Here is a 17,267-nt window from a genome sequence, read left to right as displayed (position 1 = left end):
TAGTGTGCTTAACTTAGTTCAAATGTTAGGTTTCAGTTCTCCATAGACTTAACCTCAATAGGTTAACCTGTGCTTATGGCTGTGCTGTCACCCAAATGATCCATTTGACTGTATCTACAATAAAGTCCAGCTGGATTTCTGCAGTGCATTGTTGAGTAATTTATAAAGGAGTTGTAGCAAAAAAAGATTAGAAATTTTATATAGTTATGGAAAAAAACCAACAAAACAAATTGAAAACTCAGTACTTAGCCCTGATTAGCACCCAGTAGACATTTTTATCTTCAAGACAATGATTTTCATAATGACTTTATTTGACAATTTGCTCTTTTTTGGACCCTCACCACTACTAGAATGGTATTAGATATAGCAATTTTAGCTCCCACACTCTAGAAGTTGTAACCAACTTTCTAAATGACCTTGGTCTTCTGGTAAGTCCAGTAAACTTATATTCTTCAATCAGTAAGATTCATGGTCTTTTGTTTTAAGTCAACCTCTTATTGCACGTAGTAACACAAAATAGTAGGAAACAGGGCTGAGAGGCACCAGTGACGGTAGCTATATCAACCTAAGAAACAATTGTATCTAAAGTTTCTGAGGGATTAAGTTTCAGCACTTCCCCCAATCTATTTCCGCTGCTGCTTCCCTCGTGTTGTTCAGTTCACCCTTCAGTCTCTGGGTGGAATTGAAGTCGTTATTTCTTCTAAGGCTACATGACCAAATTCCTTCAACATTTCTCAGATCAAGACTTCTGCTGAACTGTCTCCACTGAACTTTTTCCAACAGCTACATAACCTTCAAAACCAGTAGCATCCAAACACAGTTCTCCTGTTCCAAGGACTGTTCACTGTCACAGGGATTCATGTGTCTCTTGGACAATACTCTTCTTCACATTTTCCAGTCTGGCAGTTGCCTTTTCCCCCTTCCCTGCTCTTCAGGGGAAAAAAAAAATAAAAAAGAAAATACACCCTAGACAGGTTAAATTCCTTAAATTGCAAACTCTTCTCTGTAGCTTTTGGAATTCAATGCATGGAATTCAGGTGTGACAGCTATGTTCATTTTTCCCATCTTAAACTCAAGCAAGATGGGAAGTATCTCCTAGCAATGTTCTGAAATGCTGAGTAGCCCATTCACACAAACATATGGGCACAAAACTCCACCGTAATAAAAACAGAGCTCTGCAGAAGTGTCATGACAGTGTTCAGACAGCACTGTAACTTTTACCTGATATGGATACCCGCTCCAGCACTGCCTGGTATTCCAGAGCCAGGGTGTCTGAAAGAAAGAAAAAACAAAACGAAGGTCTGTACACACCACTTTGTACAATGTTAAGTGTATATGTTTAATACAAATGAAGGACAAAAATACAAGAACAGCTTAAAATTTGCATTTTTTGATAGAGGCTATGAAAGCTGAATAGAACAAGGAGACTTCTCAGAGTTTCACAGCATTTTTGTTGATACCCCATGACCTCACTTTTGCAGGAGTGCAGACTGAATGTAACCAGCTCATGCTTGGATGGTCAGATCTCACACTACATTCTCAATAGCACAGGAAATTTTGACCTCAGGCTGCTCAAATATTTTAAAGAAGGTTCCTTGCACGTGCCATTATATATAAGCATCCTTCCAGATAGGATCCATCCTTCATCCCTGCCACATTAGCTTGAAACAGCCAATCGTACCTTTTGCTTTCCTGGCTGAAGACATGACCAGCTAGAGATGATAGATTTTGCTATCACATGGAAAATATTCTCATATCTTAGGGCAACATGGAAGATGACAGAGACGAATTTACTGAAGCAGGCATCCACAGACTCTTGCATTGCAAAAAGGTGGGCAAACTAAAAGACTTGAGAAGATTAAGCTCTGTTATTCTTCCTGTTTCTTTGCTGTTTTCATGAGATTTATGTGATTATTTCTCTTTCAATGCCACAAGAGAGCCTTTTAAATCTTTTACTGTAAGCAGGTTGTTTCTTTCAGAGTTCTTTAGTTTTTACCGCCTTTTCTGAGCAACTAAGTGGATTTGAGACAGAAAATACCATATGGGCAAGGTCTTCTATGCAACATAATCAACCATGAAGTATTTCCACATTGGGTAGTAAGAACATGACCAAATCCACAGATACCAAGCAGTAGCAATTCCCTTTCTGTGCATGAACAGGAACTCCTTTCAGACATGCATCTCTTGCAAATCACAGCTGCATCTCAGGTTGTGGCAGCATCTGGACCTTGAGAAGCACTTGTCTATGCTACAAGTAACCACCCCAGGGCATCTCACTATAATCATGAAAGAAAGCTGTGGATTCAAGATCTTTGTGCAACTTGTTTACATAACCTTATCTGTTTTACATTCGAGTATAAAGGGGACAGAACATCATTAGTAAGTCTTCTTAAGGCAGCACACAGCATACACTTACAGCATTAAATGCTTCCCCTAGGTCACAGTTTTTCAAATAAAACCTCATTGCACGAGAGAAGGCATGTTCTTGTTTTCACCATCAGGTGGAGCAGCTCAGCTCAGGCAAACCACAATAACAAACTCATCCAAAATACAATGGGTGAGTGTCAAAGCAAGAAAATGGACACTAGGCAGAATGTTAAAGCCCCAGGCTGACAATGAGGCTAGGTAGGAAGGATTTTTGAATGTGCACTTTAATAAAAAAGAAGATAAACTAAAATTTGCACACCCATACCCCCAGTGCTCCTGAAATGGTGAAGAATAATTCCTACAGTAACCTGAAAGGTATACCAACATAAGAAGTAACAGACCTCGTAAAGTTTCTGGTATGCCTCTCTCAAGGATGCTGTAAGAATGATTAAAGTCCATCCAAACTTATCCTTCCCTCTATTAGAAATAACCTCATGGAACCAATTAATTGGTTCAAACATCTCCACAGTGTTTACTGTGCTATACAAGTTCCCCTCATTTGATACAATAAAAGAAGTCTTTGGAAACAGCCACAGTCCCTCTGCAAGACAATACACAGAATCTCAAATATTTCTGTCTGACAGCTGCCTGAATTAGATCCATACAAATATTCTAGGATAATTCATAGTTTTAGCCAGGTTTGAAAAGCTGTAACTGTCTTTCATATCATATTCAACAAGAGACAAGAGATGCTTCCTACCCAATTATTTTGCTACTTAAATTACAGGGCCTAGCAAAAAATGCCTATTTTTCTCTTTCAAATATTATGACATCTTAAGGCTTCTTCATAGAGATGCCTGCTGCAGGAGCTACAAATACAGAGATTTATGTGCAATTAAAGTGCTGATTGCTAAATAAAATAGGCCTCACTTGATGAACCTATAACCACAAAGCCCTAAAGGGTATCACAGTCTGACAAGTAATGTATGCATTATGCCTCAAAGACCAATACAGCAGAGCATATGCCCCTTATGAGTCACGTAAGGCTCAGAAAGCCATGCTGCCATCTCAGACAAAATGCTTCTGAGTAGCTGTTTCGAAACCTAATGGATCCTCTGTGGAAAAGAGTGCTTGAAATAGCAGGGCTCTTACATCACCTTCTTACCCCTCTTTCCTCCTTAGTCTCCCCTCCCCTTGACTTGCCTTGGTGTCTCTGAGTTGGCTCTTAACAGCTTTGGCAGCAGAACACTTGAGTTATGCTTGTCCTGGAGGGTTTTAGGGACAAGGCAGAGGAAGAGCTTGATTTAAGCACAGCCTTCCCCTCTGACCTCCACAATGAGCCCCCTGCCCTAGACTGCACCCAACACCTACATGTAAACCACGGTTCTAGTTGGACCAAGAAGCATCTTGTTTAGTCCTCTGTGAACCCCACAACTGTGGAATACTCTGTAGAGGCTTCAGTAGGAAGGAGAGAATCTTAAAAAAGCTCATACAGTCTGCAGTGTGAGACCTAGACCCACTGGTGAAAGGTGGATTAATCACAAAGGACCCAAGGGCTCAAGTGAGTCCTGTGTGTGCTCACAGGACATGTCTGCAAACTTCCTTGCAACAGGCAAGTTCACCATGAAGCAGAGCACAGCTCTCCCTGAAAGTCCCATGAGGGATGAGAAGAAAAGGTCAGTGACTTGGCTCCACAACAGACCCTTTTTGATGAACATAAAAGCATGCTTCTGTTTTTACTGCCTGCTGAATACCCAGTTTTTCATTTTATTTCTTATTCTTGGTATATCATCTCTGAGGAAGGGAGGGACACAAGGGGCCTGGAGAAGAGAGGAAATGCAAAGATCCTGATAACAAAAATGCCCCCCTTAAGCTGGAAACAGAATACTAAAAACTTCAGTAACAATTACGCCAGGCACAAAGCACCAGCCCTACAATGCTGACACCCTGCCTTACCGAACATAAAGGAGCTCAGATGGAAACTGAAGTTTTACTACACTTTGGTGCAGTGCCAAATAAATGCAGTATCAACGACAGAGGAGGTTAACAGCTGTTCAATCTGTTGAGATTTACAGTAGTAAGGAACAAATGACTCTAATTCCCTTACAGGAATATCTGCTAAAAAACTCCATCAAACCTCTCTCCAACTCTGTGATTAAAGAGAGTAATTTTAAAGAATTCCTTCAGAAATAAAACTTCTCTTGAGACAAGGGAATGACTGAGGATTTTGGAAAAAAAACACAAAATCCCCTCCCAAATTATCTGTGATGTTTGCATGCTTAGCCAGAAGCCTTGGGTTGTTTTGTATCCATTGCCTCATTCACTTATCTCTAGAGAAAGCCTCTAATTGGCCCCTGGCTTTCAGAAAGCACTCAGAAGTGAAAATTTCCAGGTCTCGCTCAAAATGCTGGTAGTATCTAGTATGTGAAAGGTCAGTTTTGATAGTAAATGGAGGGGGGAAGAAAAGCAGTACAATAAAGAACTTCCCATTTACGAATATCACGAAGAGCTGTTATGCACCTGATTTACTCATGACAGTACAGTCAGGTACGTAAGAAAAATCTTCTGACTTTTCCATCAAATAAAGAAATATAATCTGCCTGCTGTTTTTATCAGAATCCAGCATGTAAAAATCCAGGAACGTGATGACAGAATCCCCCCACTTCACTAGAGCCAATTTATGTTCAAAACACATTTCAAATCAAAATAAGACATCTTAGTCCACAAAGAAAAGATTTTAAGTTGCTTTTGAAATTAGAGAACTTTTGAACCTGTACAACAAAACCAGCACAATACAGAACATTCACTGTGTACATGTGCACTACTCTGCAAATTCAAAAGGCCAAGATTTTTATCTGGCTTGCTTAATGTGTTGGAATACAATTTTGTATTATTTGTCTCTGACAGTTGCAAACAATATTAAGTGGAACAGAAATTAGCACTATTAATTACAGCCGAGATAATATGTACCCTTAGCAAAGCTCTACCACTCTCATTTTTTGGGGGCTGATACAGGCAAAGATGTCAAGGATGTCTCACGGCATTCATACCTACATTCATCAAGTTAGAGCAGGTCCTTGCTCTTCACAGAAACAAGTGGTACAAAGTAAGGCCAGAAGATCTCCTCTTCACTAGCGTTCACCTAGCCCCAAAAATGCTGTATGCAATTTGCTCTTACCCCTGGAGCAAACATTCAGTGTCTGATTCACATACACAATTCATGACACAGCCATACTCGTTTCCTCAACAGCAGCTGCCTTCTCCCAGTGCAGGCAGAACAGCGGCTCCTGCTCACATGGGCAGACCCCCTGCTGTATCCTAAGCTTACACCTCATCTACCCAAGAGTGCAACTGCAACAGCAGAGGAGGAGACTACGAGCTTTCTGTTCACTGCAAAATACAGTAACATTTAACACTTTTCACGCATTTTTTATTATCCAGGAACTGAAACTGGTAAGACTTTTAGTCAACAGCAGCTTTCATAACATTAGCAGAAGGACAATTATTCATAATTAACAGTTGTTTTGGGGTGTTGGGTTGTAGTTTTTTAGTTTTTTTGGTTAGGGTTCTTTTTTGTTTCATTGGTTCGTTGGTTGGTTGGTTGGTTTTGTTTTTGCACATTTCTACTTGCTTAAATTGAATAGTTATCTCAATGCTCATTTTTCCCCAATTATGGCTAGGGATTACAACATTTTTTTTCATTTTCAATATATTAGTAAACATTCCTCTTGCACATCACTTGTTTGAATAAGCACTTGCTTAGAAGTGAATTAAATTGCTTGATTTCTTTTCTTTTTCTGCAACACCTGCATCCTCTTGGCATCGTATGCTAGATGGCTGCTGACCTTAGAAAGAAAATCAGATTACCAAGCGGCACAAAAAGTGCCCTTCCTTAGTTTCCCCTGCCAGGGGCTCGATGTTCTACTATTAAAGTTACTCCACCCATGTATGGTAAACCCAAGAGATTCTTCAGTAAATTAGTGTCTTAGATACAAATTCCACAATGATCCTAGGCTTCCTTCTCCTTCTTCTTACTTGCCTCAATGAGGATCAGCATAACTGTAGACTACTTCATCTTTCACTCTTAAGGGAGCATTTATATCCACGAAAATATTTGCTTCTGCATATAATGTACAAACAAATACACTCTTTTTCTTCTTAACTACAGAAAAACTCCTTGGTATTAATTGTTATAAAACAAGCCACCATTTTACAAGTTACAGAAAGTGACCTCTTTTTTTTCAACAAGTATCAATATTTTGCAGCTTATTTCTCTCCAGCAGAAAGAAAATTAAACTCTTCCTCATTTTTCTTTCTGATTTTCAGAAGTTTCTATCATCTTCCACTAAGTCTGCCTGGCCTCTAAGGACTTCAGACTTATGATGTCTTGGAAACTCTCTGATTTCCTAAAGATGTGTGCTTTTTCTTACTATCCTCTGAAAAACTGCCCTTGATATAGCAACATCCCTCACTACTGTTGTATTTGTTTTGCTACTACTTAAGAATTTCTCATACTAAAGTTTCACTGATTTAAAAAATACTTTTTTTTTTTTTAAAAAGTTTCCAGTCTCTACTGGCCACACATGGCAGGCTCTGAGGGCACAACCTTAGCAGCCAGCAATGCCAAGAGCACGGGCTGAACGGCGAGATAAACTGACACTCTGCAAGCACCAGTGTAAGTCACCTACACATCAAAATTATGTATACCTCCCTCTAGCCACAAAATCACCGAGTTCTGACAGAACACCATGCTGGGAACAAAGAGAACTCAGCAAAACAACAAAATCCATGGCTACTATTTGGCATCAATTTGTTCATGTTCCTCCTTCCAGTGACTGTTAATTTGGTTAAGGATGCAGTTGCTTCTCACACCAGGAATAGCATTTTCATAAATCCTTCACAGATCCAAGCAGTCATTCGTATTTCTTGGCAGAGCTAACTACAGCAGTGAAGACAATACAACACATTGTTGATGAACCTCCCGAGGTTCTCTTTTCATATACTGTGACTAAGCAAGCTGTTTTAAGTTTCTGCAGAATTGCCTTTTTTTTTTTTTTTCTCTAGAGTTCAGTGCTTTGTGTCTGTAGAAAAAAGGTTTTAGGGGGGAAAAATGCTTCTGCAATGAAAAGTGCTCAGTCTTTCCTCTCAGCAATCTGCACTGCTGATTTCCAAACATAATTAAAAATTATACTTCTACTAATGGGAAACCATGAAATATGGAAGAACTTATAAAGGCCAAGATTAATAACAATCATTGGAAGATGCACTTGACATTCAAAGGCAAATATATGTGTGCCCAAAAAAAAGCTTTTAGAAAAAATATGAATTCAAGTTTTGATGTATTTACATAAAATGATATCTGGAAAGTCAGAGTAAGCTCCACGCAGACATCCACTTTTCCCTTTAAAAATATTATGTACAGAGATCTGGAGCTTATGTCTTGTGTTGATAAAAGTTTACTTACAACTTACATGGAAAATGAAGCTGGCAAAAGGAACTAATAACTAGAATCTGGAAGGGTCCTAATATTGATTAAGGCAATGCACTGAACAGAACTGAAGAACACTCCAGCCAGGGAAACTGGTGACTGTAGCATCTCCTCCCTCTTCTCTCCCAAGCACCTACCAGTCCCCTTACCAAGCCCAGCCATCAAAATATTTGCTCTCTTTTGTGTACCTTCTTCCTCTGACACTTTCTCTGCTAGTTGCTTTGTAGCAAATAAAACTTCTAAAAACTTTTGCCTTCATGTGTAATGGCAACATTTTCAAGGACTGTTTGGTCATGAGCAGGCTGAGTGGCCAGGGGTTGCTACGACATTTTAGAGCAGCTGAAGGTCTATATAAATATTACAGGAGCTGGGCTAAGTTCCCAGCAACACTGTTCAATGTATTTTGTAGTTCCTCAATCTGCACTGTAAGAACAGTGCATAAAAAGTAACGGGCACATTCACCCAAGCATTCCAGATGCCCGATAACCCTTTGATGAAGCAAAGCAGCTGTACACTCGTTAGCTTTACAGCTGCCTTCTATTTTTGATCACAATGCCAGACCACATCAATTACCGTAGTATTTGCATCTAAAAGGATATTTATGGATTTACTTTATTTAAAAAGACAACACATAACTGCATGCCTGGAATTAGTTTGTTAAGAGAGAGTACTGAAGTTCACACTTGGAAAACCATACGTTGGTAGGAGGGAGGCCTGCATAAAATTAAACTTTTAAGAGACCAGGAAAAATCCCAAGAGCAAGTCATTAAAAAATAAAATAGGGCACTTCGACCCTTATTGATCATTGCAGAGTAGCATGATTTCAGACTACTCCTAATTTTCCTACAGGATGCAGCTTCAACAAAGCTCCAGGGTTTTCAGTGCTCTGATACTATGGTTACTCAAAGCCATACAGGAAAGTGGTTAATAATTAAACTCATCATTACATAGCTAATTTCTGTAATTATAGTTCCTATCTGTGGCTGCTCTGCCGGAAGAGTGCACGTATCTGATTCTGCCCAGCCACTGCCTTCCAATACCATATGTTGATGGGAAGTGTTTACCAGACTCCTCATTGTACTGATGCTGAGTTTTGGAAATCCTCAGGCAGCTGCATTCCTTTGCAGGATGCACCGTGGCTTGCTTCACTGACAAATAACGTGTTCCACCACTCCATGCAGTCCATGAAGGGAGACGGAGCCAATTCTTAATAATAAGAGCAACTCCATACCAAGGTAAGCACCAAGATCAAATTTCATGCCTAAACACAGATGTTTAAGATTGTGGTATTTATGAACCTACACTGCCTACTGGAAAAACACCACATAGAGAGAAGCCAAACAAAAGCCCCAAGTGGTGTGTTTTGCTGTACTTTCATATAGGCACATTGTAGCAAGGTCTCAGAATCATCCCTGACAGTCTGGCAATTAGAAAGTCACTGCAACTGTAGAACTTTAAATAGGAAATACAGGTTTTTCTCTAGTTCACAGGCCAATATTTATCCCTAGAGAGGCAAGAACATACTTGAATCACATGATGCCATTTTGGGCAGATGGTGAAGAACGCCTTTCATTAGTGAACTCCCCACTTTCAAGCACTGCCACTGAAACCCTGGCAGGAGCTGATGGCTTCTTAACACAGAGACACCACCAAGTCCCACCTGATGACTGAGAGAGCAGAACTCCTTCAGAGCAGACTCTTTCAGCCTGTTGCTGGAGCAGGCAGGCCAAAAGCCCCACACCAGTGTGTGGTCACTAGACAGGAGCCCATTTCTAAGCACTTCAGTCACTGAGCACAGCTAAAATGAGGCACAACCCGAAGCAACAATGAGTAAGGACACACTGAAGTAGCTTCGTCCCCTTCCACTCCTGTAATCACTGCATTTTTTTGAGGTGCATATCTACTGTATCAGGGCAATTCACCCGTGGGGCTGCAGGTGTCTTTACGACTGGAATACTTAGAATCAGAGAATCACAGAATATGCTGAGTTGGAAGGAACTCATCAGGATCACCAGGTCCAACTCCTGGCCCTGCAGAGAACATCCCAAGAATCACATTTCTTGGTGTATTTAATAATGCCACAAGTACTAAGTACTGAACGAAAAAATCCCAGTGAGAGAATCTCTCTCGTATTTTCCTGTAACAGAAAGACAGAAGGGGAAAATGTTAATTAAATATAAAAACACAGTTTGCAAGGAATTTTTTCCTTCTCAGTTCTGAGTCAATGACCATGACAACATTTACTTCTCTAAAGCAAACGAAGACAGCCAAAATAATTTCCCAAAATGTCTAAACCAACATAAAATGTTACATTCATTTTCCCTCTGTTTTTAACCTTCCCCTCCTGTTGAGCAAGGGCAAAAACACAAGCCTTTTGTTGTTTCCATTTGTCATCTGCTGGTGGATCTATTCTGACGTAACTTGCAGTTTTCTGCAATTGATCTGTTAAAACAACCAGCAATAAGACTGGCTGGTAGGGATTAGAACAGGGGAACTATCATAAACTGCATATGATTTTGTTTCATAAATTGCAAATTTGTTTTAAGTTTTAGTATAAAACCATAAACACTAAATTTGTGCCACAGCAAAAAACCTAAAGTAACTGGGCAAGACGAAATTATTTTTTTTCCCTCATCTTCTTGAGCCTACAAATCCTGGGGACAGGACGAAAGTACTGGTGAAACTCCTTAAGTCACCTGTGAGATAACAGCAGTTAAAAAATAGAAGCAAAACTGAATTAGATTCAAATTTACAGCAGTACTTCCCCATGCTAGCCTGGCATTGTTCAATAGCCATCAGTAGGCAGAAGAAATGAGAAAGCCCTGAGGGGTGTGACAGGGTAACATTGGAAGGGAATATAATAGGAAAAAACCCAAGAGAACACCAATAATATATTTAATTATTGCCAAGGTTTTTTTTCCCCTACTACTTTAAAGATACAATGAAGCAGCTTAATGACTTGAAGAGCTTATAGTATAAAAATACATATGGTTCTACAGATTTTACTAGTTTAATTGAGAATACAGCTATCCTGCTCTGAGTCATTCCCTCAGTAGTGAGTTCAACTCAACAAGGGCAACTCAAAGCACCAGTTACATTACTAATAATCTGTTCTTATATCCAAACATGTACTCTTTGCTCAGGTTTAATTAGCTGTGGAAAACAGGACTGCTTCATTAATTTGAATAGCAAAACACAAAAAGCAATAGAGTGCTGAGCTAATACTTTGCTACAGGTGTGAATGAACCACCTTAGTGTATAGATGAATTAAAACTATTTTTATCATAAAATTGCCCAAATATAACATTTTGAGAAGTATTTCCTCTAGATCTGACATTTTTATGATATGACCCTGAAAAAATTTCAATCTTTCAGAAAGCTGGGCTGTCAAAAAGGAAAGAATACTGTGCTGAAGTCAAAATTAGTCAAAATAGCCAGTCCACAGGGGGACATGAGGTGTGGCAGCCCCTCCTTCACTGCCCTGAACAACAGCATAATGCACTAACAGTAGAGATGCTGTAGATGGCCCAATACCAGCTTAACTTGCCAAATTGATGGTTACATAGCATTTACTCAGTACTCTGATGTTATTAAATACCCCCAGCTGGATTCAAAACAGATAAAGTGAAGTTCAATTCTAGATGTATTTTTTAAATTAGTGTGTTGCGTTTCCTTCCCATGAATATGTAAAATTAGTCCCCATTGTCTACATTTCAAAGCCCTAAAGTTGCCATCAGTGTCCTATTACTGAATTAGGGTATCACTGATATTCTCCTTTTGCTTTTTCTTTCAAAAACCTTCAGTTTCATTTCAGCCACAAATAAATTCTGCCAGCTTGCTTAGCTTTGTCCTCTTTTGCCTGATCCAGTTATTATCTTAATTTCCAACAGCTTACATAGTAAATTACTTCCTATGCTGACTCGCCTTCTCTTACAAAGCCTCATTGTCCAAAACGCATTCATTTTCCTTGTTGATGTAAACTGAGGTGCTGCAGTCATTTAAAACTACGTTTCTCCAGTAACTTTGATCTTTCTCCCAGCATGACTCATGATTTATATCTCAAGCATCCAAAACACTGTATGAATTTCTCCTAAATGCCCTCAACAATTTTTATGGCCTTTTGAAGATATATCTGAAACAAATTCCTTTTCCATGAGATGGCATCTAACGATGGTCTTCCTGGAAACCTTTTCCATTCGTGATGCTTATTTAAAAATGTAATATGGTATTTCCCCTTTCTCACAACAGCATTCTTCAAAAGACTCTGGAGCACAGGTATTCTTTCCTGCTCACTTAGTGAATGAGAAATTGTTTTATTTATCACCTAATGCTCAGCCCTGCTTTCATAGAAAGGAATAAGATTATAATTCAATTTTAACATCCAAAATGATTTTAGCTTAAAAATTTTCATCAGTTACAGAAACTCAACAATTGGTTTTACAAGTAAAAAAAAAAAAAGGTAATAAAACCCTCCAGAGAATCCAAATCAATTTTAAAGCAAGAACAATCTGCCAAAGGCAGGCTTCATTTCCTTCCTCAGTGGCCTATGTATCGCATTATCCCTCTGTTAATAGCACAGTAAAATATCAAGTATCAGCATTGTGTTTAAAGAGCTCCACAGTGGCCTCTGACATTCTTCATTTAAATCAGAATATTTATCCAGCATCAGGCAAATAAGCTCACTGAACAAAAGGAATTACAAGGCTTCAGTAATAGATAATATAACAACCTTTCGAGCAGAACATGGGAAGGAAACATCACAACAGATGCAGACTAGAAAAAGTGCCCAACAGAATGCCTGCTTCAATTGATTCAAGAATGAAGGAGACATCAAGGGCTTGGGAGGTAAACCCCCTGCTTCCAAGCTTTTGCCATGGTGTTGTTTTCTAGAGTCAGTTCTGATTTAAACCAAGGTGGTAGATATTTCCCACACTCATGCTTTGGTATTTCAGCATTAAAACCAGAAAAAATCAGCCTGCTTTAAGGAGTCTTATTCTATGAATCAGATGATCAGACATAATCCAAATAGTGGTGTGAATTTTTCCAAGATGTTGCATTTCTTGTATTGTTCTGTTCTGCAAAATATCCAGCAGCATTATTTTCATGAAAAAGTAGAAGCACCAGGCATGGCAAGACAAAATGGAAACAATAAATGAAGTACTGAATATTCTGATGCAGGTCGTTTTTTTCTGCTCCAAATGATGTAATATGCAATGTGTGCTGCAAATAGCTTTCCAATAGCTGAGGAACTTTTATGTCAAAATCAAGTCTGTCCTACTGCTACAGAGACTGAAAACTGTCTAGAGCATTGGACATTTTGAATACAGCAACTTATTTTTCAGTTTGACAGCTGCTGGTTTTTTGCAGTACCTTTTTTTCAGTTTAGTTCAGATCTACCAAAATTGATTCCTACCCATGTTGAATCTTTATGGCATTAAATCAGAAAGTTTAAAAAGCCACAGCTATCAATTGCTGCCTTGGGGAACCCAGGTATTACAGGTGATTCCAGTGGGAAGAGATGTTGTCAGTACTGTAAGCATGAATGATGTCCTCTTGATTCCCATATAATATTGAGGAAAAAGAAATTCATTCTGTATTTCTAATGACAGTAGTGGCTGAGAGCCCCCATGAAGGATGTTTTCAATGCATTGCAGAGAACTTGTATGAAGAATTTGAAACTATTAATTTCTGCATTCAAACTCTTCTGTTATTTTTCCCCAGAATAGTATCATTAATACACTAACTATAACCCCACTTAAACTGTAGCATGACCTTTGATTTGAAAACTGTCCCAATCTTATTTCCCACATGATACAAACTTACCATCTTCATTACAGAAATGCTTGTTTCCACAAATATGACAATTTTATTAAGTGGTTGTGCATAATAAACATTACTTACTTAGTCTAAGGTTAACAATCTCAATAATAGGTGAACTGTAATACAGAAACAATGTCAATAATCAGCCACCAATTTATTGACAAATTCTTTTTTTGTATTTCAAATGAAGGTGTCTGACTTTAGGCTCTAAAATTCTGGAGTACAAGCAATCCGAAATGGCATTTACAAATTCTACACTACTCTCTCAGGGCTGTAACATGTGCATGTATTGCTGCTGCTATTTTATTCCAAAAAGAGGCAAAGAATAAGCCAACTCAGCTGAGCAGCAGAATGCAACACTCTCACAAAAAAGCATGAAGCCAGTTTCTTTCTATGTGCACACAGAAACTGCAGGCCACTAACAGAACATCTCCAGCTGTCACACACAAACTTGCTGGCTCAGTGGTTAGTGCACACAGGAGGATAAGCACTTCATTTTCCTCGTTTGAAACATACTATAGTTTCAAGAAAGAGGAACTTCGGCAACAGCAGAAGCGGAGCTCTACCTGTCAGGGTTTTTTTTTTCTTCATACTACCCTGCTATTTGCTATTTGCCTCCCGTACATTTATGTCACTTGAGTAGGCTTTTGCAGTCAAATTTACACTTCAACATGGCTTTCCCTGTTCTTTTGCAAGCTACATGTACCGCTAGAAATTGTAACTACCCACCAGACAGTTCTTAGCAGACAGTTCCCAGTTCTTCAGTAGGGGATGACTCATTAGGAAGGACACTCAATGAGCTGCATACATACAGAAGCTTGTTGCACCCAGCATTTTTTAAATATAGCCACAGCATACTCGTATCATCTGCCTTACTTCAACACTAAATTTGAAAAATAGCAAAATTTGTTTATCCAGGCAGATAATCCCTTTCACCAGTAGAATATGTACATGCAACTTCAGGTTTACAAGTCTCCATATAGACTTCAAAAGACTCGCAGAAAATTCATCCTTTTTTGTGAATTCATAATTCTCATGGGCAATTAAAGGAAGGAAATTAAATGTGAAAAGTCTGTAAGCCACCTGGAAGCTCTGCTTCTGTATGTTTGTAAAGATTTCATTTTACAGCTTTATACAGGCGCTGCTTAGCACCAAGGATGAGCAAGCAAGAAACAAGCCAATCCTGAACTCTTCACTCTGTTCCTTTATCACCAAAGATAATGATATTTTTTCCATTTAATTGGAGCACAGTCAGACCATTAACTCTTAACGATCAAAGCCACCATTTATTTAACTACAAATATTACTGAGGAAAACAAAAACATTATTTCATTCATATGTTAATGATAAGCAAAGCAGTCAGTTCAATGCCACTGGAACTTAATGTCTTGTTGGTGTCACTACAGGTGTGGTGCTCTGCAAGGAAGTGTTTTGTAGACATGCAAAGAAAACAAATGGTAGAGCTGAAAACCTCAGTTTCATTCAGAAAGGGAAGAATTTGCATACACGTGATCAGAGTGGAAATATAATTGGTTACTTATCTTTTATGCTTAGTGATTTATAAAGATACAAAGAATGCTGTAGTGAATGCTGGGTTCAGTCCTTCAGTGCCAAAACATCTCATTCAGAAGTCTGAAAATTAAGATGGGATGGTCACATCTAGCATTTGCCATTTTACCAAGAATGGGGGCAACGAGGATTAGATGGAAAGGTGAATGTTTCACATTAAATTATTTTGTGGGACACCCACTCTTTAGTCGCAAATAATTTAAATCTGCTCTAGAAAATAGTGAAGACTGGAGCTGGCAGCTAATAACAAAGAAAGCTTCACCTTCTCTTTCAAAGTTGGTACCTTGGTCCATTTTCCTCACACAGAAGAATACTCATTACCAAATCTGCTCTTGAAAACAGTATATTGAAATAGTATCTTGAATAGTATATATTACTTGAAAATAGGATATTGAAAATAGTATTTGAGGTAGAAGGTGGACAACTTGAACTCTTAATCTACATTTACATTGATTTCCTCTTCCCTTAAAGTATCAGAAATGACAGAGGTCACTTCAAATCCTAATTATGATGACCTATTTCATCCCCTCAGTGCACTATACATCACACTCCAGGGCATGTCCTGAAACACACAGTGCTAAAGGATCAAGTGACAAACCCATCAAACTCCCAACACCTACTTTATGTTCATTACCTAACAAGTTTACAGTTCATTTTCATCAAATTGAAAGTTCTGGTTTGAAAGAACAGAGACAAACACATGTTTCACTTCAGCAACAAGAGACCCTTTGGGAAGCATTATTACACCACCTGGTAATAATAAATAAGCTACAACTGATAGCATTAAGGTAGAAAGGACTTGGAAGAAGCAGCAAAACTTTATGAGGAGCTTTGAAAAAGAAGCCAAGACCAAGAAAACAATTTCATCTTTGAGATGCTTTAACACTGAAATGTCATTAACAACTTCACTAGTTACAGACAATGACAGCAAACCCCACAATAAAATTAAGCCTTGCAGCCTGAAAAGGCTGAAGGCACGCACGAGGTGGGGAAGGGAGGAATGTCTAATATGATAATTAAATACTAGTAACTCCGTAATAAATTTTTTTCTCCTCTGTCTACATAAGTCACAATTTATAGGTAATGGAGCAGTTTGGCTGAGTATGTGTAAGGCTGCAAGTTACTCCTCTTCACGTGCTTCATTTGTGAGCAATCAAGCAACTGCCTTGGCTTCTCTACTCTCTGATCCAAGACTTATGCTTCTCACTTCACAGTAACTCTTGAATGGGGCACGCGTTCCCATGGTATCACAAACATTTGTAAGATTTACCAATCATACAGCTGCACCCTAGAGTTAAAGTCAACTCTTAACTGAAAAAGGCAGACACCAATGGTAGAAGCTGCCCTTATTCACTTCATGTTGCTTCATGAGCAATGTATTATTGCAACAAAGAAAAGTCGGCACCATGTGCCCATTTGAGGTCGGAGGCACTGAGGACAAGACCAGTGCAAAATCCATAACGGTCTCCTGCCTTCGGAGTTCAGTGGTGGGGTTGGCAGGGGGTTGGAGAGAGTTCCATGAATAAGCTATTGTATGACACAGAGGCTGTGGAAAGCAGATGTCCATATGGATAGAGCGAGGGAGAGTGGGTGGTAGCATGAGTTTTTGTGCATTTCACATTGCTAAACCCATCATACAAAGTATCAGCACCTGATCATGGCCTACAGAAAAGAGGTACACACAGGACACTTTACTGTCAATCCTCAGCCTTCCCAAACTGGAGGATATTCCTGAATTCACGGCAAATTTTATTCAGCAAAATGACCCAGTCTAAGTGTCCTGCAGACACTACTAAGAAAAAAATTTGTTTAAAATGTATCGATTGGTTTTGTTGCAACAGACCAAACTTTGGTGACAAAGCTTTATATCAGAAATTTCTTCCCTGTGTATTGAGATTTTTTGAAATTTCAGCAGAAGTAACATTATTTATTCAATTAATAACTTAAAAACATATACTTTCCCCTGGAAAAAGAGAAAACCCAAGAGAAGAACTCAATAAAGAGACATAGCTTTCAGCAGGAA

At 38.9% G+C, this 17,267-nt stretch overlaps 1 protein-coding gene across 2 annotated transcripts in view; it reads right to left on the bottom strand.

Annotated features, from left to right (window-relative positions):
- The window catches only part of CERS6 (ceramide synthase 6), a 112,687-nt gene that overhangs the window by 34,179 nt on the left and 61,241 nt on the right, over positions 1–17,267 (bottom strand). For both annotated transcript variants that reach the window (XM_042041708.1, XM_042041709.1), the window contains exon 5: positions 1,222–1,272. In XM_042041708.1, coding sequence (XP_041897642.1) covers positions 1,222–1,272 — 51 coding nt within the window. The remainder of the gene's footprint in view (positions 1–1,221; positions 1,273–17,267) is intronic.

The sequence above is a fragment of the Corvus kubaryi genome, unplaced genomic scaffold (genome assembly GCF_017639235.1).
Source record: "Corvus kubaryi isolate FWS band 111438036 unplaced genomic scaffold, C.kubaryi_AGA036_p1.0 37396, whole genome shotgun sequence".
Classification (NCBI taxonomy): Eukaryota; Metazoa; Chordata; class Aves; order Passeriformes; family Corvidae; genus Corvus; species Corvus kubaryi.
This window is presented reverse-complemented; position numbering and strand designations above follow the sequence as displayed.